This window comes from Bemisia tabaci, chromosome 7 (assembly GCF_918797505.1).
Source record: "Bemisia tabaci chromosome 7, PGI_BMITA_v3".
NCBI lineage: Eukaryota > Metazoa > Arthropoda > Insecta > Hemiptera > Aleyrodidae > Bemisia > Bemisia tabaci.
The window spans coordinates 13,509,264-13,534,539 of NC_092799.1; the positions used below are offsets into that span (position 1 = coordinate 13,509,264).

The following is a 25,276-nucleotide window of genomic DNA, read 5'->3' on the forward strand; positions in this document are numbered from 1 at the left end:
TTAAATTCAGTAAGATTCCTATTCACTTATTTCGTTTCCAACTTTCACCGTACCATTTAAACCAGTTTTATTTAACTAATTTTCTGGCATTTCAAAATCGAAGCAAATAATTTCACCCCAAGCTGAGATATGAACGTGAACGAATCTCTCATATCACATACCACTTACTTTGGCTCCTGGCTCTTGGCTCTTAAAACGCCTTCAATCTCTATTGAAGCAAATTGTGTTACCTTTTCATTTTCATCAGTCTCAGGCTTTAACTCACGGAAATTAATAGATTTTCAAAGCGTAATAGTTTATGATGTCAGAGTAGTCCGTTCGCCAAAGCTACTTTAAATGTTTCAACGGCATTATAAAATACTCAAATCAAGCTGAATAAAGGCATTCATGTATTTTGCATTTCCTTTAAGCTCAATTTAAGTACGTTTTGGCTTCACTTTTGCTGTGCATTGGCACGGTTCTACGAGGCACGACCTCACGCGCACGAAGCACAACGTGATGGCGCGTTCGGATCTGACTCGATCGCTCCAACTCAATCGATTTGCCTTCAAATTAGATGCCAAGCAACAACTCGTACTCTCGTGGATGTTTGCCGACCTTTGCAAAATAGGGGCTCTAATATTTTTGTTGGAAGATCAAATCGATGGCCAAAGTGCGAGACCATGTATCTCCGTTTGCGACGTTGCAGACTTCCTGTACTACTTTAATTATTCTGTAGAAAACGGTTCAACGTAAATTTTTAAGAACTCCCCAGATTTTTCCTCTCGTGGCAGAATATTCGGTATAAATTTCAAGCTATCAATTTGGTTCGTTTCTCCTCTAAAAAATAAAATCGGAGCGGAAAGTTTGGAGCATCGGAATGGAGGTACTTGGTTTCGCACTTTCGCGCCGTCGAAATGATGTGAGAGAAAATGCAAATCATTAAAAAAAAACTGTCCCAATTTTGAATTTATTCTTTATTTATTTATTTTTTTTTGCATAGGTTATACCCAAGATAAAACTAGGCACGTTAGCACTTGAGTACTGACTTTAGTTAATCATATCTTCCGATCAATTTTTTGGTGCTCTTCGTGTTTTAGATACATTTTAATTTTCCATGAAACTGTTGGCCAGCGCTACCAGGAAGCTACATGATATTACAGCGGCGCGGCGTGTCTCTTTATGAAAACTCAAACCCAAAACTTCCTTTCCACTGTCCGACCAATTCTTTAATTTGTAAGATTCCCGTATGATTTATTTGGTTGTAATCCGGAATAATCTCTCTGCTTTGATTAAACCACCTAAGTATATGCGGATATTTTGCGAGACCAATTCCTAAAGCCTGAAAAAGAATAAAGAAAAAAGAAAAATGAGGACAGGGAGAAGAAGAAGAATGAAGAAGAAGAAGAAATAAAAATATCAGTCAAGAATTATTTTTAAATACCGGCACACAGCGTGAAAAAAGTGAAAATTAGACATCCCTCATGATGACTCACATTTGTTAACATTTTCTGAGTGATCGCTTGCAAGTTGATCTGGTGGCACTGGCTGCATTTTTGCGGGGCCATTCTCCTGCGGACTGATTATTGAAATTGACGGACAAGGCTATAGACAAAGAAGACATAGGGAGTATGGAGCGATCCTATAGGTTGAAATAAGTGGTTAATTCCTATAGACAAAGGCAGAAAATGATAGACTAACTGTCGGGTCTCTCTCGGGTTGCCGTTAGTTAATCTATTACCTACCCCCTTTGTCCATTGCAACCACCCGCTTCCACCAATAGGATCTCTCCATATCTCCTTTGTCCCCTTTGTCTATAGCTGTGGCTATCAATTTCAATAATCGGCCCGCTGGAGGCGCACTCATATCGCCAGGTGTTATGCAGTGGCGCACGAAAGGAGGGCCAGGGGAAGTTGGCCCCCCTAGAATTATAAATAGTATCATCTCCCCCCCCCCCCCCACACACACACACATACACAGAATTTCTGGATGGTGGAAAAGGGCCTTCGTCGAGGATGGTTATCTCTCATAATGTAGAGTCTAAATTGAAAACACCGGGTTCATTGACACAGTATTTTCTAAAATTTTCATCGTAGAGACCCTAATATGCGTCCAAGTACAGTTAAAATTTTCACAATTTTCCGGATCTATTCAATGCAACAATTCGAAAGTATTCTTTGCTGAAAGTAAAAAAAAAAAAAAAAAAAAAAAAAAAAAAAAAAAAAAGTAACTTTTCGGCAGGAATTCGTGAAAAATCTGCGTCATGGAGGCCTCAAATTGCGTTCAAATATAGTTAAAATTTCAAAACTTTTCCGGGGGAGGCCCTCCGCGCCTCCTCAGAGGGGTACTCCATACCCCTCAGACCCTTCGGTTGGATGGAAGCCAGGCCTCCCCAAGCAAAATGACCTCAAAACGCCTACGCCTGTGGTGTTTATCATTTTGATACCCGAGCTCCAATTCTCTCCTTACTTTTATCCAACATATTTTTCCAACTTTTTCTTGAAAAAAAAAAAAAAATTAATAAACATTTAGAAAACCTCCAAAATGATAGTGCATTGTGAAGTGCCTAATTTGTTACTTTTTTGCCTGTTCACTGAACTGTGAGAACGTGTCTGTTCCAAAATTATCCAGTTCACAGAAAAAAAATTATAGGCAGTTTCTATATTTTCCTGAAAGCTTACGGCAAAGATTAGCATTTTATATTCAAGTGCATAATGTATGATTCCACATACTCACATCAACACTAGATACGCTAGCGAGCAACGAAACGTCCGCTATCGTGAAGGTCCTCCCTGCTGCAAAATCATATCTATCTAATACTTCGTTGAACTTCTTCAGAGGGTTGAACATCTTTTGATATCTTACTTCATCGTGGGGATTATTTTTCAGAATACAATGATACTGCAAAAAATAGGGAAAAAATGTATGAGTAATGAAAATCAAAGTAAGAATGGTTTATTTGCATGGGTTAAAATGGTCTGAGGCGTATTGGCTGTGTTATATCATGTTATGCAGTTTTTTTAAAAGTGATTCCCAAACTTTTCTTCTGTCCCTGGTAAAAATTGGCAGTAGAATCTGTGTTCCAAAATACCATAGACCTAAAGCCGGCTATTAGATTTTCAATAGCTTCTACAGCCGGCTGCACAATTTCTTATAGCCTTTTATAGCCGATGGCGATTAAGCAACAGCCAAGCGATTAAGTGTATGCTAAATGTTACTAATTACGGATGCTAGGATTTAGTGAGTTTTTGGACTACCTCTCTATTTTGGGCAATAGTATCTTGATTTATTTTGCGCGGAAAGTTCCGTATGCCTTCAATTTCGTATGATACTGTGCAGTACCTCGGGTGTGAAATAGTTGCTCCAGCGCCGTGGCACGCTGCGGCGCGGCCGGCGGGCAGCCAGCGCGAAAAGCGCAATAGCGCCTACAAACCTAACAGGGATACTTCACGCATTGCGCAATGCGTGAGGTATCCCTGTTAGTTTGTAGGCGCTAATGCGCGCTTATCGCTGACAGCACGCCGCGCGCCGCTCCGCTCTGTGTTAAGCTCCAATATATAGTCTCGCGGAGTCAACGTTTTTAAACTCATGATTTTGAAATGTTTGCACATCCTGTAAGGATTATTCTCATTTTAATTGATGAAAAAAATATGTATTAAAGGAAAATATAATGTGTGTTTTGTAAATATTATGGTGGTTCCGTATCAAACTTAATGATTTCCAAAGCACACGAATTTCCACACAATTTTTTATGGCCTTTTATAGCCGATGGCGATAAAGTGTAAAGCCCGGCGATAGGAACTATAGCCCGGCTGTATACTTTTTTATCGCTTCGTATAGCCCGGCTATATGATTTGCTCCGCTTTCTACAGCCAGCTGTATGATTTTCTATTGCCTTCTTTAGCCGGCTATAAAAATTCCTATGGTATTTTGAAACGCAGCTCCTATCGCCAATTTTGACCAGGGGTTTTACGACGGTCTAAATGCTAATATAATGGGCAATGTTAGAAATTTATACATGTCAGAACAAATAAATATAAGTAATCCAAAAAATTCCTGTTATATTGTCATTATCACACTTGTCATTTCAATATTTCCCAACTTCCAACCCTTAGATGCCAAGGCCGAGTCTACTTGACCCGACTATCTCTTCTGCGGGAGTTATATGGCCGGTACATACGAGCCTTAGATATAAATCTACAAATACGCCTTATGAATACAAATCTGACGTCAAATTGAAAAAAAATCGAGTGTCAACCGTCAACATAGCTGAAAATAAGAGAGACGTGACCGTAATCGAGCTTCCCTTTTAAACTTTCCCTCTCGAATTTGAGAGATACACCTCATTGAGCGGAGCATCACGCCGTTCCATGCTCCGAGCGCCTTCAATTTTGCAGATGCAACACCGATATCCATCAAGAACGAATAGTTGTATCTCTGCGCCGTCATTAACGAGCGTCCTTTCCTTTGCTCTAGTTTATATCGTGTTTGTTTCCGTTTGCTATTTTCTAATGGTGTCTCAATAAGGGCTACATGAGCAACCCTGTGGAAGATAGGAGCGATGTGCTCGGATAATCTGGCTTCATTTCTTAACTTTTCCTCCGAATAGTTTGAGTATCAAATTGTGCGTTATTCTTTTTCTTTTTGCTGCTCGCAGCGAGTATATTCTAAGAATCGCTAAGTATTTTCACGGTGAAACTACCAAACCACGTACCTCGTTTGCGATGTTCTAAAATCTCCGCTCTTAAGTAACTTGTTTCAAGGAGAGCATATACATTTTTAGAAAGTTTAAAGGAATTACTCTTGCTCGGAGAAGAGAAATCGTGGAATTGACGCCGATTAATTTTCCCTTTAAAAAATAAAATATAACAGGAACTCTGTAACGTCGTAAGCCGAGACACGTGATTTTGGAGTTTCACCGTCATCTTCCGGTTGTATATACTGTAAATTAAACACATTTTATTTTAAAGCGGTGCTTTCGCAATTTACACCTCTAAAGAAGGTAGTAATAGTAATAAATTTACATGGAAATTGAAAGAAAGAAAGAAAGAAAGAAAGTAGAGTAGTAGTAATATAATTTTATTTTAAAGCGAGTGGTAGAAAGAAAGAAAAAAAGAAAGATAGAAAGAAATTTTGCAGAGTGTTTGTACCTGGTAAAGGCCGGCGACGATGTTTTTATGCACTTCTCTACTTTTCTGCTCCTGCGTTGAAGTCTCCAAAAAAAAAGTCGTGCGTCAATCGACGGACGTGATTAGATTCACAACGATGAATCGATCTACAAACCAGTAGGTAAATCGATCGACCAATCCCATGAATATATCAACCAAACCCGATAGGCCGATAGACAAACCACATAGACGTGATTCGATCGACAGCTAAATCGATCGACAAAGCCGTGAATCGGCCAACAAACCCGTGAATCGACTGCAAAATCCGTGAATCGATCGAAAAAACTGTGAATCGATCGAAAAAACTGTGAATCGATCGACAAATGAACCCGTAAGTCGATCGGCAACTCCTTGAATCGATCGATGAAAGTATAATTCGATCGCGCGCCCGTGAATCGATTGGTTAAACCGGTGAATCAATCAACAAAACCCGTGAGTCAATCGAGAGATCCGTAAATCGATTGAAAAATCCGTGAATCGATCGACAAACCCTTGAATCAATCGATAAAAACGTTAATCGACCGATAACCCAAAAATCGATGGACAAACCCGTACATTCATCGAATTTTTGTAGATCGAATCAATGTCGATCTAATTACGTCGATCGGCTCACGTTTTTATTTTTTGATCGATTCATGTCGATAAGATCGACACCGGGTTTTTGATCATCGGTCGATTGAATCGGTGTCGATCGGTTCATGTCGATGTCGATGTCGATATGAATCAATCGGATCCATACCCTCCGATTTACAGAGCACATTTCGATTGGTCAATTCAGATACCGAAGTCTGCTGCTTTGCTACCAATTTCCCGCGAATATGACGTCACCAACGTCGGTGGGTGTAGATCTGTGGATTGCATTTTGCAAAAAGGAACCAAGAGCATTCCACTGTTGCTAAAATTGTGCGACTTTTTTCACCTTGTAAGTATCAACTGATCATCTGAACAAGTTTTATCTTTACTCCCAATAAACTATTAATACAAGATGAAAATTACCTTGTAAATTCATTTTTTTGCACGATTTCAGTGCTTCCATTGCAAATAATGTAAGTTGCACAATCCTAGCAACATTGGAATGCTTGTGGTTCCTTTTTGCAAAATTTAATCCAGGTATCCTCCACTATTGCGGCTTTTCCTTTTCCGCTCGTTTGTAACCCTTTGCCAGTTTCCTTGATTTCTGTCCAAACTTGGAAAAGTCAAAAATGTCTTCTTCTGTTATTAATGAAATATTTTATATTCCAAGTCTTTTGTGACAAATCAAGGAAACTGGAAAATAATTACAAATAAGTTGACATCGGAAAAGATCATTTACAGTAAGGATACGGTAGGTTCCTAAGAAACAAAGTTGTAAAAACCAATAAATTCATAATTATAACCATGCTGAAAAATAGACCTAGGTACCTACGATTAAAAGTCACTAATTCTTTGAGAAAATATTTGATAGCTCCTTAGACGAGGTCATTTTATGGAAGGAAGTATTGTTTCATCAAAAGTGTTTATATGAATTTTTTGATCGCAAGCTTATTATAATCAATATTATTTTTTTTTCTTTCATATTTTTTTTTCTTTTAAAACTTGTATGATTTGAGAAAAGTGAAAAGTTCATTTTGGCTACACTTATGTGCCAATGTCATGGAATTCAGGTGAAGAAACGAAACGGATACTTTAAACTTTAATATACATAAGAGTAATTTGGTTTATTTTATTACTTAAAACAAGAACTTTGACATTGAAAAATAAACATTGCAGGACAGAATCTTATCTGATATGTTCTTTGCACACATTTTTATCTTAAAATTATTTAGAAGATGATCTTAAAATTATTTACATGATGAAAAAATATCATAAATTATCATCATAAATTATTATTTATTAATTATCATCATTAATTTATCATCATAAATTATTTACACTATTTATCTTAGAATTAGAAGACATTTACTGCTAATTTGAAGGGCACAAAAAAATTGATCCTCTCTTAGACATGACATACGTTTTATCTCCTTGAAAGAGTTTTAAATAATAATTTTCAGTAAATACTATGCACTATGCAATAAATAGCATATCAAAAAAACATTGATCCTTCAAAAGACATGCCATACTTTTGATCTCCTAACAAGGATTTGCACTGGACCGATTTCTAAGGGAGTGACGGATAAGGAGGGGAGGGGGCACAAGCGACTCCAGCATTGGTGGTGGACGGAATAAAGATGGATCATGGCAAGGAACAATGATGGGGGGGGGGGGGGTCGAATCAAGAAAAGGAAAAATGAAGAGAAGTGGAGATAATACAAAAACAAGAGAGTGTGAGTGCGTTCATGAATCTAAATATGCTTGAGGACCTTCATTTTTGTGGACATTTCGCCAACAGCTTCAGCTTTCTTTGCCTTTTGGGCTCTGGCTTCATCAATGAATTGTCTATTCTTTCTGCGACACCACCACTTTACATTAACAAAAAATGCACCTTCACACAGGAATTTAATAATATATTCTTGGTGCACCTTGTTGGGACAACCACCTGAGACCCAGCTGAAGTCCAACATGTTTCCTAGCTCCGTAACAATTATTTTCATCATATTTCTAATGTACGGTTTTTTGTTCAAAAAAGCTTCTACAAAGAACAGAGCCTCTCCCACAGTCTCAATAACAATTTTAGTCGGGTAGATGAGGCTGGGTTTTTCCTTGTTATATTCTTTGTGCTTTATCCATTCATGATCAGGTGTTAGATCTTTCGTGATGAGAATCTCGTTGCAAGAATTACATTTTATCTTCCTCAAGTACCTTTTAAGCACACTGCCTGCAATGTATGCAACAGAGCATTTTTCATTCTCATTTACGGGCTTCGAAAACTGTAGAGGAGCCATTTCCATATCTTCGTGGAGAAGCTCTAGATCTGTCAACAGTTCGGCAACTTTATCGACAGGTGGCCCCTCTACATCTGCCTCCAACAAAGCACGTAAGTCAGTCAAAAATGCGACATTGTCGTACTCACAATTACTACCTTTCAAGTCCACGTAGGCGAAATTGTTAATGACGACAGTCTTGAGTCGTATTTCAGACGGTAAACGTTTGATTTCTTCCACAGTTGTAACGTCATCACAAACACACTTGCTCTTATCCCACAGAAATGGAGGTTATAGGTGTGAAGGTAATCGAAGGGGGTAGTTCCTTCCGCGACCCGGCTAATCATGTCGTGTGCAGCTCCACATTATTGGTATGGTGTTCATTTGTTGTTTTTCCTCTATTTGTTTCATTCATTTTTTTAATATTTTAACTAAAGCTTCCAAACAAGTTTTAAGTATGAATAAACTCTATTTTTTATATTAATAATCAAGGGCAGGTTCTAAACGCTAATTGCAGAAATGCGTATCTCGTGATCAAATGTCATTTTCCAATCATACAATGCTTGATCCGGCCGCATGAGATCAAACTAAAGCTTCTGATGAGAAATTGTAAGCATGAATCTCTTTTTTCAGTCTATTTAAATTATCAAGATCCGCCAACAACAGGTTTAAAACACTCATTGCAAAAGTGCGTATCTCGTGATGAAGTGTCAATTCTTAGTGCCAAAAACGCAAATCTCGGCATTTCTGCCGTATTTTCTAACAGTTCGAGAAAAAATTCAAAATTTTGATGGAGTCTGAAAAAGCATGTTATTCCTGCTATCCTCAAGAGTTTTTCTTGACAATAAGGAGGAATGTAGACAGTTTTTTTTACTCTCCTGGAAAATCGTGTTTTCGGAGATACGCACTTCTGCACTTTCACCATCGGTATGCCTCTACAATGGAACGAGGTCAACACAGCGAACGGTTCAATGACGTCACATTTGTCTTGAAGGGAGAGAAAGGGTTGAAGAGTCAACGAGTTGCGTCGTAAAAGCCACTGATCTACTATGAGGGTAGCTAGACACATAACTCTTCAAGCACCGCTACAAATAAGACAAACGGAACCAACACAACATGGAGATAGAGTGAGAGAAAGGGCTGACTTAGATGACGGCGCAGGGATACAACTGTTCGTGCTTGACGGATGTCCGTGTTGCATCTACAAAATTGAAGGCGCGATGGAGCGATGGTGTGAACTCGCATCGCTCCACTTTATTCTGCCGATGAGGTGTCGCTCAGATTCGGGAGAATAGTTTTGAAAAAAGTCCCGATTACATCTCTCCTATCTTCAGCTGTTTTGTTCACGTGGCCCTTGAAGCACTACTACAAATAAGACAGACGGAACCAACAAAACGTGAAAATTGAGCAAAGGAAAGGTTGCGCTTTGAAAACAGCGCAGGGATACAACTATTCGTGCTTGACGGATGTCCGTGTTGCATCTACAAAATTGAAGGCGCGACGGAGCGAGGTGTGATCTCGCATCGCCCCACTTTATTCCGCCAATGAGGTGTCGCTCAGATTATCGGGAGAAAAGTTTTAAAAAAAGGCCCGATTACATCCCTCCTATCTTCAGCTGTTTAGCTCACGTGGCCCTTGAAGCATTACTACAAATGGACTGCATTTTGCAATTTGGAACTATAAATTCGGCTCTTCTGGAAAAACACTTATGTGCATAGGGAAACGAATGGCACATTCGTTGTTTTTAAACCGGGCTTGAATTTATAGTTCCAAATTGCAAAATGTAGTCCAAATAAGACAGACGGAACCAACAAAACGTGGAAATAGAGCATAGGAAAGATTGCGCTTTGATAACGGCGCGCGCAGGGATACAACAACTATTCGTGCTTGACGGATGTCTCAGCAAAATTGGAGGCGCTATGGCGTGAGGCGTGAGCTCGCGATTTGCGATATATCGATTGTTATGCCATTTAAACCTATGGAAAAGGATCGATAAACAGGGTGCTCGCAGCGAAAAACTTAATAATCGATTCTTTGCCATAGGTTTAAACGGCATAACAATCGATGTATCGCAATTCACGCCACGCCACTGCCGTATACCCTCTTTGTTTCCGACTCCACCCACCCTCTCCTCTCCCAGGACCGTCTTTTCCGACGAGGGTGCGTCCTCTGGCCTATTGACCAACATTTGGACGTATTTCTGTCAAACGGAACTATGTGCATTCAGATATGAACCCTGAGACCCATAAGAATAGATGCATAACAGGGCTCACGTCATAATGCACATAGTTCCGTTTGGCAGAAATACGTCCATTTGACAAGCCTCCTCAGGGAAAGTAATACAAATTACGAGACCTTGATTTTTCAAGGTTTTCAAAAATTAAATTTTCCAATGTTCCCGCGACTCATCATTTGATAGTTTATCCATTTACTTAACCGCGGTTGCAAAGAGCCGTATGCAAAAACGACATTTTTCGCCCCCCCACTAAAACTTATTCAAACTTCGTCTATCAGTTACTAATACTGGAGCGCTTCTTTCCCCAAATTTTCAGACCCCCAAAAAATTTTGGGGGGGCGCTAGGGGGGGTGGAAGTCAAAACCTGCGACCCTCGATATCTTTCGAACAAAACAAGATATTGAGGCCCGGTTTGGACGAAAAATCGTCTAAAATTGCATACTTTAAGATTTTAAAGGTCAAAATCCTAAAATTAAATTTTTAACTTAACTTATGTGCTTTTTTTCAGTTTTTGAGGGAAAACAATTTCTTTTAAACAGATTAAACTGAAATTTCACATTTTTTGATTTGAACCAAAACCAGTTTTTTAAATTGTTCGTCTTTTTCCGCATCCAACGAGTGGTCGTATAAGCTGGGGAACCGAACGGTTCCGGAGTTATGATCGATTGAAGTTTCCGCTCAACGCGCGCCGACCGATTTTTGCGCGCAAAAAAGTCGGATTTGACTGTTATTAAATCAGATTTAATGTTCAAACTGAGCAAAATGCATTATTAGGGACTCTTGAGGGTCGCTGAGTCCAGAAATTACAGATACTTCCAAAAAATTCACGTTTTTAAAATTACAGCTCCGTAGCGCTATTTTAGAGGCCCACTGAGCGCCGACCGGCCGCTCAGTGGTCCTGTACGAAGCTGTAATTTTAAAAACGTGAATTTTTTGGAAGTATCTGTAATTTCTGGACTCAGCGACCCTCAAGAGTCCCTAATAATGCATTTTGCTCAGTTTGAACATTAAATCTGATTTAATAACAGTCAAATCCGACTTTTTTGCGCGCAAAAATCGGTCGGCGCGCGTTGAGCGGAAACTTCAATCGATCATAACTCCGGAACCGTTCGGTTCCCCAGCTTATACGACCACTCGTTGGATGCGGAAAAAGACGAACAATTTAAAAAACTGGTTTTGGTTCAAATCAAAAAATGTGAAATTTCAGTTTAATCTGTTTAAAAGAAATTGTTTTCCCTCAAAAACTGAAAAAAAGCACATAAGTTAAGTTAAAAATTTAATTTTAGGATTTTGACCTTTAAAATCTTAAAGTATGCAATTTTAGACGATTTTTCGTCCAAACCGGGCCTCAATATCTTGTTTTGTTCGAAAGATATCGAGGGTCGCAGGTTTTGACTTCCACCCCCCTAGCGCCCCCCCAAAATTTTTTGGGGGTCTGAAAATTTGGGGAAAGAAGCGCTCCAGTATTAGTAACTGATAGACGAAGTTTGAATAAGTTTTAGTGGGGGGGGGGGCGAAAAATGTCGTTTTTGCATACGGCTCTTTCTTTAGACATTTTTTTGTGAATCCTCTCAGTGATTTTACTTGAATGCTCGCTCTCTATTGAGAATCCACTCGCCATATCGTAGACGGACCCAGACACCCCCTAATGGGGAGGGGTGCGGGAAGGGGGTTCGAAAGGTTTTCACCGGAAAAACGGGGGAGGGGTGTGCGCGCCTCAACCCCCCCCCCCCCCCCCCCGGTAATAAACCAGGTATAATGAATAGAGACAGGAAAATGCGAAAACTCCCCAATCATAGGATCATAATCGTGTGGCCGCTCACGTGGGAAATGGGGAGGGCTGCAGATTTTTTTTTTTTACTCATTCATAGTACAACAAGCATGCCAATTCTTGCGAGGAATGTTGTTGAGCGCCTTGTATTTTGAAAAAAAAAAAAACCGCTGAAGCACGTTATTTTCTATTCTGGAAGCCTCTCCGGCGCGCTGTTGTTAGGTTGGGGAAGGAAATTGTTGAGCGTGTTTTATGTGGAGTTGCACTCACAGCAAAACATTACACTGTGGGGAAGGCAAACTGTTGAAATAATATCCTTAGGAGAACCTAAACTTAGTTATATTCTATAGCCTCGACTTACTAAGACATCGTCTCTTACCCAATAATCCATTATGGGATGATTTAGCATACCTAGATCGAAATCTAACATCTGATCTACGATGGCTCTTCCCTGTGAGTTTCGAGGATAGAGAGAATCATCCTTAGCATATTCATTGCACAGGTATGCATTGATAGCTCGGCTGCAAAAAATGCGAAGATATTAAACTTGAGTGCCAATTTCTAAATGCTGGCCATACCTACCTGATCCGTATACAATTTGAATTTAGTTTCAAAGATTTTTTTACTTCGCCAAGCAATGACATGCAGAAGAGGATAATTTTCCAAAGAAATGAACAGAGTTGCGGCCACATTCTCATTTAGTGAGGAAAAGAAAGTTTTTATAAAAATCACAGGGAAGTATTCAAAAGTAAATAAAAAGTAAGTTCAAAAATTTTCTTGTAGTGACGGTGAGACTACGTCGTGATCCTTTAAATTTGAGTCTATCTTGATAGGCGCTTTAGAGGGGCGTTAAGGTGCGAGGATCGGAAAATTATTATGTGAGTATATCAGTGAATTAATATGAATGGCTTTTAGATGTTGACAATCCATAATTACAATTACAGAGCATGCCTCACAATTATTTTAAAAAAATAATGAGCCAAATACTCACCTCTCTGACAACAGGAAACCGTTGTCGTCCAAAACGGGAATTCTTTTGAAAGGATTAATCTGAGGACACACAGTTGACGAAAAAATAATTTATTATTAAAATAACACCCTCTGACACATAAAAATGCCCTGAGGTTCCAGGGCCGGATTTACCTACTTGCTGCCCATGGGCCGCCCGTATTTTGCCGCCCCCTTCTCATTCGTTTTGAAACATCAATAAAAACGAACAGGGGAGGGGTGCATAAGACGCGTTTACTCGTGTTGGACACATTATTTGCGAAAGCCCTGTCAACACTCACCCCAAAAGTTCACGGAACTTTGCGCGAAAGTAAGTTCCGTAAACGTATCTCTGTGTGGACAAGGACATCCATTTATAAGAAATAAACAAAAAAATTATGAAAGAACAAACATTAATGCTAACTTCCGCCGCCGCCGCACCGCGCCGTGTCGCGCTGACCGCACAGTGTTAGGCGCAATGCGTGAAGTATTCCTACAGTCTTGTAGGCGCTATGCGTTTCACGTCGATCGCTGCTGACCGCACTTGTTTGACGCAATAATGCGTGAAGTATTCATGCAGTTATGTAGGCGCTAATATGTGTTACATGCCAACCGCCGCGCTGCGCCGAGAGCTTCTCCTTTTCATCTCAAGTCCTTTATCATCAATGCTCTCTGCGCCGCGCCGTTCCAGGCGTAATTGCGTGTTTGGTTTCTTTCTTAACTCGACCAATTAAAGGTGCTGTCTCTTGTATCACCAAAAGACGACAAAATTAGAAATTACTACACTCTCAGGAAATGAGAGATTTTGTCGCCTTATCTCGTTTGTATTTTTTTTTCTGAATCCGATTTTTTTTATACCTACATTTTAAAAAAATTGTAAAATTTGCTTCATGGGCCGCGGCCCCTCTACCGCGGCCACCCTCTAAATCCGGCCCTGTGAGCGTTCTGATGGTTCACCAATGGTGGCGAACCAATTTTAGGGTCGGTGGATCCGAAAGTGACCTCCATTAATTATATTTTATTGGCCCTCGTTGTTGCATGCAATCTCCTTTTCGAGGTGAAAAATTGATTTTCGGCACTCTTGTAATTGTATCGGCATGCATTAGTAGAAACGAGAAAACAACAACATATATCTGCTCGGCAAAGGACCTCTTTTTTATTAAAAATTTTTTTTTCATTAAAAAATGTCTGTAGTTACATAAATTATCTCACTTTCTGAAATTCTGGCGTCTTCATGTCCGATATTTCAACCAGGTCTAGGTTCTGATGAATTCCAATCAATTTTGCAGTCATAAGAACAGCACGGGAAGCAACGCTGCGAGGGTGTTGGTACAAAGTAATGCGCCCCCTTACCTGCCAAACAATAGGTAATGGTTACGAAAAAAAGTTATTTTATGCTCATCACAGAAACTCAAAAATAGGATAGGTATACATTTTTCTCTGGCGATAGTGACCGCCCCCCCCCCCCTCAAATTTTGGTCGATTATTCCCCTAGAATAGTGCTATTTTACAATGAAAACAACCTAAAATTGGGATCATGGGGCACCTTTTATTTAAAGAAGTTACCTCTGCAGGACCTTCCGACCTCCCTCGGTTGAGGGATACCGCCCAAGATCAGCCCCTCTCTTTTTTTCAAATTCCGCCCCCCTCAAAATTTTAATCCGCACGCGCCTCCACTGCTAGTTTTGATGTCAAAACAATAACACTGCTGTGCTAAGGAATTACACGTGAATTACGTGAATTACAGTCAGGCTGCTCCTCTTTGCATCCGTTCGATTGGTAATATTTATAGTGGAGACAACGATTTTCTGAGCATCAAAATTTCAATTAATTTCGGTTTTCAGTTTTTGCCGCATGTCACTTGCTTACCTCAGTGGAATATAAAGCTGAAAGTTGGAGATGACCTGCCCCAACTAAAAACCGCATACCTGTTGAAGATAGCATTGTAAAACCTATAGATAGTTAGTCCTTTTGAGTACCTATCGTGAACGGAACAAAAATCGTGCGACCGGCAATGAAGTTATCTACTTTTTATCTCAAATATGTGTCTCATAGACCGCTTTGTAACGTGCACTGATAGTGGAGTGTGAATCAGATGAGTGCACAACTGCTGTTCAGTTCATTCCCCTCTTACTTTCACTAACATATCTCTGACCGTGGATAGCCAATGAGCGAGCAGAATATCCGCACGGTTGTCGATTCGGTCGCGTGTTTATCTAAAATTCTAACTACTCGACACCGAGAAGAAACTAGAACATAATAACAAAGTTGATGAGTACGAGCCAGAAACGCAGAAAAAAATTTATAATTCTTGTTTTTAAACTTTTCTTAAATCAATATCGAGATGGCAAATTATTTGACCGGTAAGAGCTCCAGAAAAAAATAATGCTGATATTCCTCGGGCAATTAACTTTGTTTCATGTTTGGATAATTTTATTTGATCCAGTACATTTTTTTATAAGATTTAATTTTGTTTGAATAGCCTCTACGAAAGAAATTTAAAAAAAAAAGTCTTCTTGGAGTTTGCGCATGGCGAGACGCGCGACGTGAGGCGTACTTTGCGATCTATCGATATTTCCCCATTTGAAGCTGTGGGAAATGATCGATTATTAAGGTGTTCGCTGCCAACCCGACCCAAAAAATTCTCAGTTCCGCATGCCGGTGTCGTGTGGCTGGAGGATGAAACAAATCTTGATTTTTCTTGAACCCTGTTGTCTAATTTATTTATTAATTTTAATAAAAGACAGGGAGTATAACAGCTCTGTCACTTGCTCTCTGTCCTGTAGGCCAATTATTGAAATTGATAGACAAAGCTATGGACAAAGATGACAAAAGGGATATGGAGGGAGCCTATTGGTGGAAGCTGCGGTGTGTTGCAATGGACAAATGCAGTTGGTAATAGACTAACTAACGGCAACCCACGAGAAACCCGACAGATAGTCCATCATTTTCTCCCTCAGCCTATAAGAACCACGCATTTCAACCTATAGGATCGCTCCATACCCCCTATGTCTTCTTTTTCTATAGGTTTGTCTATCAATTTCAATAATCAGCCCGCTGGCAAGGAACACATAAGTTACTCTTCTCACTTCGTGTCTCTCGTCCTGTCAAGTTCGCCTTCAAAAACCGTGACGGTAATTAGAGCGGATTTGGAGCACGGATAGTTGCGGGTAGTACTGTCGTGCTAAGGAAAAACGCCGTATGAACATTCGCGAGTTGCCAAATTCCTCTCGATAAAATGTTTATTTTTGAGGAAAGTAATGAATATTTTTCCGAGAAATTTTCTAGAACTCTAGGTAAAATTGCGAACAAAATTACCTGAAAAGTTGGAAGAAAAATATTTTCAAATTTTCCTGAAAATTATTGATTTACCAAGGGAAAGTTGACAAAGCCTGAAGGCTCACACGGCGTTTTTCCTTTGCACGGTAGAGCAGTTTTGTCACTTTGGCTCTGTCCTGGCAAGGAACACACTACACTCTTCTCACTAAGTTTCTCTCATTTTTTCGAGTACACCTTCAATACTGCCGTGCTAAGGAAAAACGCCGTATGAGCATTCGAATTTTGCCAAATTTCCGCTCTGAAAAACCCCATTTTTGAAGAAAGTTATAAAGATTTATCCCTGGAATTTTCAGACTTTTGAGATCAAATTTTGAACAAAATCCTCCGAAAAAGTGGAAGAGAAATATTTCCGAATTTTCCTGAAATTTCGTTGTTTTTCGAAGAAAATTTGGCAACACCTGATGGCTCATACGGCGTTCTTCCTTGGCACGGCAGAATAAACGTGATGCCAATTTGTAAGCGGCTGTCCTGTCCGTCACTTCATGCGCACCTTTAAGCCACCTCGAAACATCAAGTGTTTCGATTGCACCTGCTTCTCTTTCTTCAAGTCCTTCATTTTTATCACTTTTTAGGTCGAAACTTGTCTTCCCAAGCACGGAATTTTTCTTTGATTTGCTCGACTCCTTTGCTGTTGATTTCCTCGTAATTTGGAACCATTTTCTGGCTTCGGTCGGACCAGCTGTGTATGTTGGGATACTTTGTAAGATCAACTCCAATTGCCTGGATAGAAAACGTGTTAAAATTAATGAATTAGTCGCATAAACAGCATAGCTTGTCATACATACAATCTGTTGAGAGTTCGTTTAATTTTATTTAATTCATCACAGAAGTATTTTCATTTTACTTTGTTATGATTTGTCTTATTTCATTTAAACGTTATTTATCATTGAGTAAATTCATTTTTTTTTTTTGCGAATTGTCTAATGGAGAATTTGCAAGCAAATGTTTTATTGCTTCATCTGAAAGTGCTTAAAGAGCTGATTTCACATTATTTTTTATAATTTTTCTCCGATATGGGAAATAGCATAAAAATATATTTAAAAGTGAGAAAATGCACCGCCTAGTGGCGTCATTGGGCGGCATTTCCCATTTAAACACTCTATTTTGGCAGATTAGATAATTTTGTCATTTATCTTCTCCAATAAGTTTTTTAAAATCATGAGCCAAGGGTATGCTTTTGTTCAGTTCGCTCAGTAGTTTCCGCTTAAACACGAAATTCATCAAAATTCAGACACCTGCAAATTTTCTATTGCTTGGTTCAAAACCGTAAAATCTTTTTGTGTTCTTACTCTCTTTACTTTGTAAGTAATACGCAATAATACAGGGTGATCCAAAAGTCCCTTCCACCCCCTCTAACTTTTTACCTAATTGAGATAAACATTTGAAACTTGGGGGACATTCCTAGGTCAAAGGGAGCTACTTTTTGGCCCCCCTAAAATTTTCAGGGGGGCCCCCCTTGGGGGGGGCAACGGCCCCCAACTTTTAATTTTCAAATAGGAAGACCCCCTTTGTGATAGCTCGTTCGAAAGAGCATAAAAAAAGAAAACTTTTCGCGCAAACCCGAAGTCAATATCTCAAACCGTTTCAAAATGGCGGCCGGTTAAGTTCAAAATGGCCGAAATTTCACACCGGTTATTTGTCGATGGATTTGCGCGAAAATCGGTTTGTAGGGGTATTTTGACACGAGAAAAACGAATTTGACGTTAGATTTTCAAAAAAACTAAAATTTCCAAAATGGCCGCCGGTTAAAGTTTAAGATGGCCGAAAATTTTCACCTTGGTTTTTTCCTGATGGATTTGCCTAAAACTTGGAATTTGAGAGTATTTTGGCATAAGAGAAACAAACTTGAACTTAGATTTATAAAAAAATAAATTTTTGGTCATTTTGAACTTTAACCGGCGGCCATTTTGGAAATTTCGGTTTTTTGAAAATCTAACGTCAAATTCGTTTTTCTCGTGTCAAAATACCCCTACATACCGATTTTCGCGCAAATCCATGTGCAAATAGCAGAGGTGCCAATTTTCGGCCATTTTGAACTTTAACCGGCCGCCATTTTGAAACGGTTTGAGATGTTGACTTCGGGTTTGCGCGAAAAGTTTTCTTTTTTTATGCTCTTTCGAACGAGCTATCACAAAGGGGGTCTTCCCATTTGAAAATTTAAAGTTGGGGGCCGTTTCCCCCCAAGGGGGGCCCCCCTGAAAATTTTAGGGGGGCCGAAAAGTAGCTTCCTTTGACCTAGGAATATCCCCCAAGTTTCAAATCTTTATCTCAATTAGGTAAAAAGTTAGAGGGGGTGGAAGGGACTTTTGGATCACCCTGTATGCACTTACATCAATAGCTGATACGCTGGCAAGAAGGGAAACATCCGCCAGTGTGAACTTAGGACCTGCCGCAAATTTCGATACACCTAACGTTTCGTTGAATAAATTCAGAGGACCAAATACTCTCCGATACCTTTCCTCATCGTGCGGATTATCTTTGAGTACGCAGTAGTTCTACAACAAAAAGATCCTCTCATAAAAATTTCGATTGAGGACGAGGAATTCCATTCCGCACACAATTTAATCATAACTAGTTTTTGGATTTAAAGAAGAAAAAGAAGGAGGCAAAAAAATTAATGGCGTGAAGGGTTTTTGCCCTGGTAAAAATTGGCAGTAGAATGTGTGTCCCAAAATACTATAGACCTAAAGCCGGCTGTAAGATTTCCAATAGCTTCTGTAGCCGGCTGTGCAATTTCTTATAGCCTTTTATAGCCGATGGCGATTAAGCAACAGCCAGACGATAAAGTTTATACTAAACGTTACTAATTACGGATACTATGACTTAGTTAGTTTTTGGACTACCGCTCTCTTTTTGTGCCGTAGTATCTTGATTTATTTTGCGAGGAAAGCTCCGTACTTTTGAAGGATGCTCGTCATTCTTAATATGTTGGAGCGTCTTCAATTTTGTATGATACTGTGCAATACCTCTGGTGTGGAATAATTGCTTCAGACGCCGTGGCACGCTGCGGTGAGGCGGGCGGGCAGAGAGCGCGAAACGCGCATTGGCGCCTACAAACCTGACAGGGATACTTCACGCGTTGCGCAATGCGTGAAGTATCCCTGTTAGGTTTGTAGGCGCCAGTGCGTCGTCGCTCCGCTTTGTGCTAGGTTCTAATATTTAATCTGGCGGAGCCAGTTTTATTCAACTCATGATTTTGAAATGTTTGCACATCCTGTATGGATTATTCTCGTTTTAATTGATGAACAAAATATGAATTAAAAGGAAAATATAACGTGTGTTTTGTAAATATTAAGGTGGTTCCGTATCAAACTTAATGATTTCCAAAGCGCACGAATTTCTACACAATATTTCTTATAGCCTTTTATAATCGATGGCGAAAAAGCAACAGCCAGGCGATAAAATGTAAAGCCCGGCGATAGGAACTATAGCCTGGCTGCATAATTTTTTATCGCTTCGTATAGCCCGGCCGTATGATTTTCTCTGCATTCTACAGCCAGCTATATTATTTTCTGTAGCCTTTTTTAGCCGGCTATAAGAATTCCTATGGTATTTTGAAACGCAGCTCTTATCGCCAATTTTTACCAGGGTTTTGGTACTTTTACGCGTAGCGTTTCGTCGAACTAATTCAGAGGACCGAATAGGTACTCTCCGATACCCTTGCTCATCGTGCGGAGTATCTTTGAGTACGCAATAGTTCTGCAACAAAAGGATTCTCTCATAAAATTTTTTATTGAGGATGAGGGATTCTATTCAGCACACATAATTTAATCATATCCAGTTTTTGGATTCAAAGGAGAAAAATAAGGAGAAAAAAAACTTAATTGCGTGAAGGGTTTTTTGTACTTTTACGCGTATGATTTTCTGTAACTCTAAATCTATCTTCACACTACTGCAAAAGAGCTCTATGTCTGGAGAAATTTCTACTGCTCTGTTTGCTCCAATTTCTTCCTCACAAACATTTTTCAAGTATGTAAGACCCTTAAATAAGTTCAGATTTTACTGAAAGACTGCAAGAATGGAGGTTATGAATCTCATCACGAGCTAAATAATAAAATTTTGATCTAAACAATATTATCTTAATTCTAGGTTTTCCAAACTTTTAGCATGTATTTATATTTTTAAAACTTCGTGTTAAGTCACTATTTTTGTTTAAGCAAGGAAGGAAAAATTAGTTCAAAATGCAACAATTAGAAAAAAATACACGCATGAATTGGACCCATTTAAACAAAAAGGAACTAAATTCATCGTGATATGAGCCCTGCCACGCATGTATTCTTATGGATCTTATGGCTCATGCCGGAATGCGGGTTCAGTTCTTTTTTATGTAAATACGTCCAACTTAGCCAGTGGCGAGGCGTGAATGATCAATTATCGATATTCCCCCATTTAAAGGTGGGGTAAAGAATCTATTAATAAGGTGTTCGTTGCGAACAATCTGTCCATTGATCCTTTTTCATGGGTTTAAATGGTGGATTAATCGATATATCGCAACGCAAGCCACGCCGACTTTAGTAGGATTTCCCAAATAATCCAAGATGTTCATGAATTCCATGAGCATTGCATTTTTCATAGGTTAGGTACTTACAGTTTCTTACCCAATAGTCTACCATAGCCTGATAAAGGGTGCCCATATCGAAATAAAACATCTGATCTATAATTGCTCTTGCTTGCAGGTCCCGAGGATATAAAGAATCATCCTTCCCATATTTATCGGACAGGTATGTGACTATGGCTCGACTGGAAAAAAAAAAATGAAAAACTATCAAGCTCTGCTCATTATGTGTTTGTGTCAACTTATTTTTAGTTTCAGAAATCAAATGTGAAACTGCTAGTGCCAGACCATCATGGTTTGTGACGTTGCAGACTCCCTGTCATCCTTTATTTTCTAATTGGGAAACTACTCAAAATCTATTCTTGAAAACTTGTTTTACTTCTTTAGGCGAAGAAAACTCTGTGAAAACTTCAAAGAATGATATTGACTTGTTCTCCTTCAAAAAAATGGATAGATAGCTGGGCTTTTTAAACATCGCAAACCAGATACTTGGTTTGGTAGTCTAGCTCAATATAGAAATGTACTTTACATACGCATCATAATAGTTATATGAATTAAAAATGGTTGAGCTATAAACGATACAGCAACAATCTGACAATGGAATCTACGAGTAGCTCACTACTTTCTGCATAATTTTAATCAGGTAGATGTTAAAAAAGTCTCTGTCAAGAAGTGCTCTATGTTAATTTTTGGCACCACAGCTAACCCAGTTACGAAAGAATTTGTTGCTATTTTTCCTCGTATAAGTCTCTTACTTTTCCTCCGATGGCATCTATAACTCAGACTGTTTCTAGAAACTGTTTTAATTTTTTTAATTTTTTCGTTTTTTTTTAAAGAAAAAATTTAAAAAAGAAATACCTTTCTGAAAGTAAAAATCCACCGTCATCCAAGACAGGAATTCTTTTTAAGGGATTAATCTGGAACAGAGAGCGGATAAGTAAACACGCAGGTAAAATGAATTAAATAAGGCATAAATATACATACAAATTCAGTAGAATAAGTGTTTTATTTTTACGGTAAGGAAGGACTTTATCATATCTATTTAATTTTCACATAATTAAGACTGAGTTATCAACATCCCTTTCAAAAGTATCCTCGGCACAGAGGTCTTCAAGTGCACGAAGAGCCTCAAATGACGTCAGATTAATTTCTTTAATCATCTTTTCAGCTTTTATTCGATATGAATGTATGATGAATGTGTACAGGAATTTAATTCAAGTAGCAACAATTTTAAAATCACCCGACGTAGAACAGATTTCAATTAATTCCAGTTGCGTGGTAGAAGTATTGCTACTGCATCGGAGTGTAGTGTTTGTTGCCTATCCTCCGATTGAAGGTGCACTTTAAATTGATTTTCTAATAATGGTGAGGATGAGTAGATTTTTCATTGCATTGCAAATTGCCTATCTTTCTGGTACGAGGAACTAATTTTGTCGATTGTTTTAAATTGGCATTCATTGATCAAATGATGTAAAAGTATTGCTGTCTCATGCTCTCATGGTGAGGTAATTGTAATTTGATGACATTAAATCGCATTTAATATCAATATTTTCATTGCACCGTACAACTTGGAATAGCGTCACTCGTGTCTTAAAAATGGCATTAAAATTCAACTACAAGAAAAAGCACGATTACCTATCATGCCTTAAAATCAGGTTTTACAGGTTTTATGCTGAATGCAAAATGAGATTACCTGTTAAACAGAGAATAAGTAGGTTTTCAGAGGTGTAGGTATGCTTTATCGAATGAATTTCGACCAAATTTCGCTTACTTTTAAGAATTCTTGTGTCTTGCAGTCCTTTATCTGGACAAGTTTCAGCTCCAAATCGACTCCGATTAATTTTGCAGCCATGATAACAGCACGACAAGGAGGACTAATTGGGTGCTGATATAAAGTGATGTGTCTTTTTACCTGCCAAACAAATTCAAGATTATTAAAATTTAATTCTGCACAAAAAAAGGTTCAACGACGCATTTACCAGCACTGGAATTACGCACGCGAGAGTGGTATAGTTTGATTGTGATTCCATTTTATATCCGTGAATTGAGGGGCTTGGAGGACAAGGCGCATAATTGCAGTTTTTGTTGTTTCGAGAAATACGCGTTTGAGGTATCGAAATCACATGAATCCTTATGGCGGAGAGAGAGTTCGAATTGACTTTCTGATGCTGAAAAATTGTAATTTGGGAGCAAATTCCTCGCAGAATATTCATACCTAATAGACTGGTAAAGAAATAATTGATATCTCAATATGTTTGCAAAAACTTTTACTCGTGCGCCTTGTCCTCCAAGCCCCTCGATCAACCACTACCAATGGAACAAAAGAGACAGTAGTTGCCTACTATTATGGCCACGGAGCCACTCAACCACAGTTAAAATTGATAGACGAAGAGGAAGGCGGGAAAATAGAGCGATCCTATTGGTTGAGACGGGTGGTCATCACAGAAAAAATGATGGATTTACAATAGGGTTCCTCGTGGGTTGCTGTTAGTTATAGTCTATTACTTACCACCTTTGTCCATTGCAACCACCCGCCTCAACCGATACGTCGCTCCATTATCTTTGAACAATCGGTTACAGGATATTTCGTCAACGATTTTTTGTCCGCGCACCTGTTTTTTTCCAGTAATTTACGTCCACGCGTTTTCTCGGCACGGGAGTCCTGGTCCACGTGCCAGTTGAGACCCAAAGTTAATATTGGCCCACATGTAAATACAAACGACAATGGCTCACAACGCTTTTGGATGAAAATGTAAAATGTCTTGGAAGAATGAGGGTTCGCTTGTTTTTTTGTTTTGTCTGTTTGGTCCAACGGAGAATAATATATAGTTGAGAGTTTTGGTAAAAATGGGAGTGGGAGAGCGTGCACTTCCATGAGACAATATTCACTAAAACTCTCTACACCTCTTTGGTGTAACAGGACTTAATTATCTTTCAAGAATTTCCCACCTTGTTATACCTGAACCGGATAAACCTCTATATTTGCCTCAGCTAAAGGCTCTTAGATTTTTCCGGTGTACGATAAGTATCTTGATTTATTTTGCGAGGAAAGATCTGTACTTTTAAAGGATATGCCTGTCATTCTTAATACGTTCAATTTCGTATAATACTGTGCAACGCCTCTGTTGTGAAGTATTTGTTTCCGGCGCCGCCACACGGCGGGCGGGCGGCCAGCGGGAAACGCGCATTGGCGCCTACAAACCTAAGTGGATACTTCAAGCATTATGCAGTGCGTGAAGTATCCACTTAGGTTTGTAGGCGCCAGTGAGCCTCTCGCGCTGACAGCACGCCGCTCCGCTCTGTTAGGCTTTAATATTTATACTCGCATAGTTAGCGTTTTTTAACTCATAATTTTGAATGTTTGCACACTCTGCATTCATTATTCTCATTTAAATTGATGGGAAAAAATATGTATCAATTTATCAAAGAAGAATAATAATGTAATGTGTGTTTTTAAATATTGGTGGTTCCGTGTCAAATTTAATGATTTCCAAAGCACTTTAATTTTTTCTTTTACATTTTATATTGGTATTCATTGGGTTCATAATATGAACTTCATATGGTATTCATTAACCAGATGATGTATGTGCATGTCGAAGACAATTAGTCAAATCAGGCATTTTATAAAATGTCTAGGCGGCCGGTTGTCAAATTATGAACACTTTACGGCATTCTGTAAATTTATGGCGAGAAGTTCACGGGTTTTCAGTATTTTAGGAAAGATAACTACTCAAATCCGCGAACTCTCCTTGTTCCCTCCTTTTTACATACCTTTAGTACATTTAAATATTAAAATTTTCAAAATTCCATGTTTTATTACGTATAATGAAAATTTCATGATAAAGGTGCATTCAAGATCTTAAAACCGCTTAAAATACTATTGTATGCTGCATATTTTTACAAAGTATTCTTCCTTACAGGAGCAACGGATTATTTTGTCTAAAATTAGGGTAAAAAAATCAAAATTTCAATCTATAAGTAAAAATATCTGACTATTTGCATAGGCATTTGACAAAATGCCTGATTTGACTATTTGCCTTCGACATACATATATTGCAATTTTATAAAAAAAAATTGCAATTTATTTTGAATCGCAATTCTATTTCAATATTTTTATCGCCTCGCACGATTTTAATTATGATTGTGACCGTAAATTAACCAACCCATGTAAATGTTGCTTACCTCAGTTGAAAATGCAGCGGAAGGCGGAACTTGAATTTGGGATCGTAAAAACTGCTTAGTGAGAGACAGCATCTTTAAGAAAAATTGAAATAAAACGAAAGAATATGAAAGAGGAACGAAACGTTGAATCGGTCACAGAGTGATGAACTTCCCACGAACGAGTGCGGCACTGCTTCCCTTTCGGTTCAACTGATACTGTGAACCAAATGAAGAGGA

The 25,276-nt window shown here is 38.8% G+C and overlaps 1 protein-coding gene across 5 annotated transcripts; it reads right to left on the minus strand.

Moving 5' to 3' along the window:
• Positions 1–15: 15 nt before the first annotated feature.
• LOC109035370 (glutathione S-transferase 1-1-like) lies at positions 16–25,276 on the minus strand. 5 transcript variants are annotated; one of them, XM_072302357.1, is made up of 7 exons: positions 25,061–25,269; positions 22,650–22,790; positions 21,737–21,795; positions 20,922–21,063; positions 18,654–18,818; positions 16,814–17,043; positions 14,115–14,337 (listed from the first exon to the last, which is right to left on the minus strand). In XM_072302357.1, the coding sequence occupies exons 1-6, from the start codon at positions 25,130–25,132 to the stop codon at positions 16,885–16,887; spliced, it is 738 nt and encodes a 245-aa protein (XP_072158458.1). In that variant the 5' UTR covers positions 25,133–25,269; the 3' UTR covers positions 14,115–14,337; positions 16,814–16,884. The 5 variants fall into 5 exon arrangements, with proteins under 5 accessions (XP_072158460.1, XP_072158457.1, XP_072158459.1 ...); XM_072302356.1 differs by lacking the exons at positions 16,814–17,043; positions 18,654–18,818; positions 20,922–21,063; ... (1 more) ...; positions 22,650–22,790; positions 25,061–25,269 and adding exons at positions 411–1,321; positions 2,716–2,880; positions 12,377–12,518; positions 12,989–13,047; positions 14,854–16,322 and having other exon boundaries at positions 14,197–14,337; XM_072302358.1 differs by lacking the exons at positions 18,654–18,818; positions 20,922–21,063; positions 21,737–21,795; positions 22,650–22,790; positions 25,061–25,269 and adding exons at positions 928–1,321; positions 2,716–2,880; positions 12,377–12,518; positions 12,989–13,047 and having other exon boundaries at positions 14,197–14,337; positions 16,814–17,019.

Bases quoted from the DNA above. Each gene is read 5' to 3' on its own strand.
- LOC109035370 (XM_072302355.1), bottom strand. From the start codon at position 25,132: ATGCTGTCTCTCACTAAGCAGTTTTTACGATCCCAAATTCAAGTTCCG. The intron at 21,796-22,649 runs GTAAGCGAAATT...TCTCTGTTCCAG, and splicing joins AGACACAAGAATTCTTAAAA to ATTAATCCCTTAAAAAGAAT. The intron at 20,023-20,921 runs GTAAGAAACTGT...CTTTTGTTGCAG, and splicing joins AGGCTATGGTAGACTATTGG to AACTATTGCGTACTCAAAGA.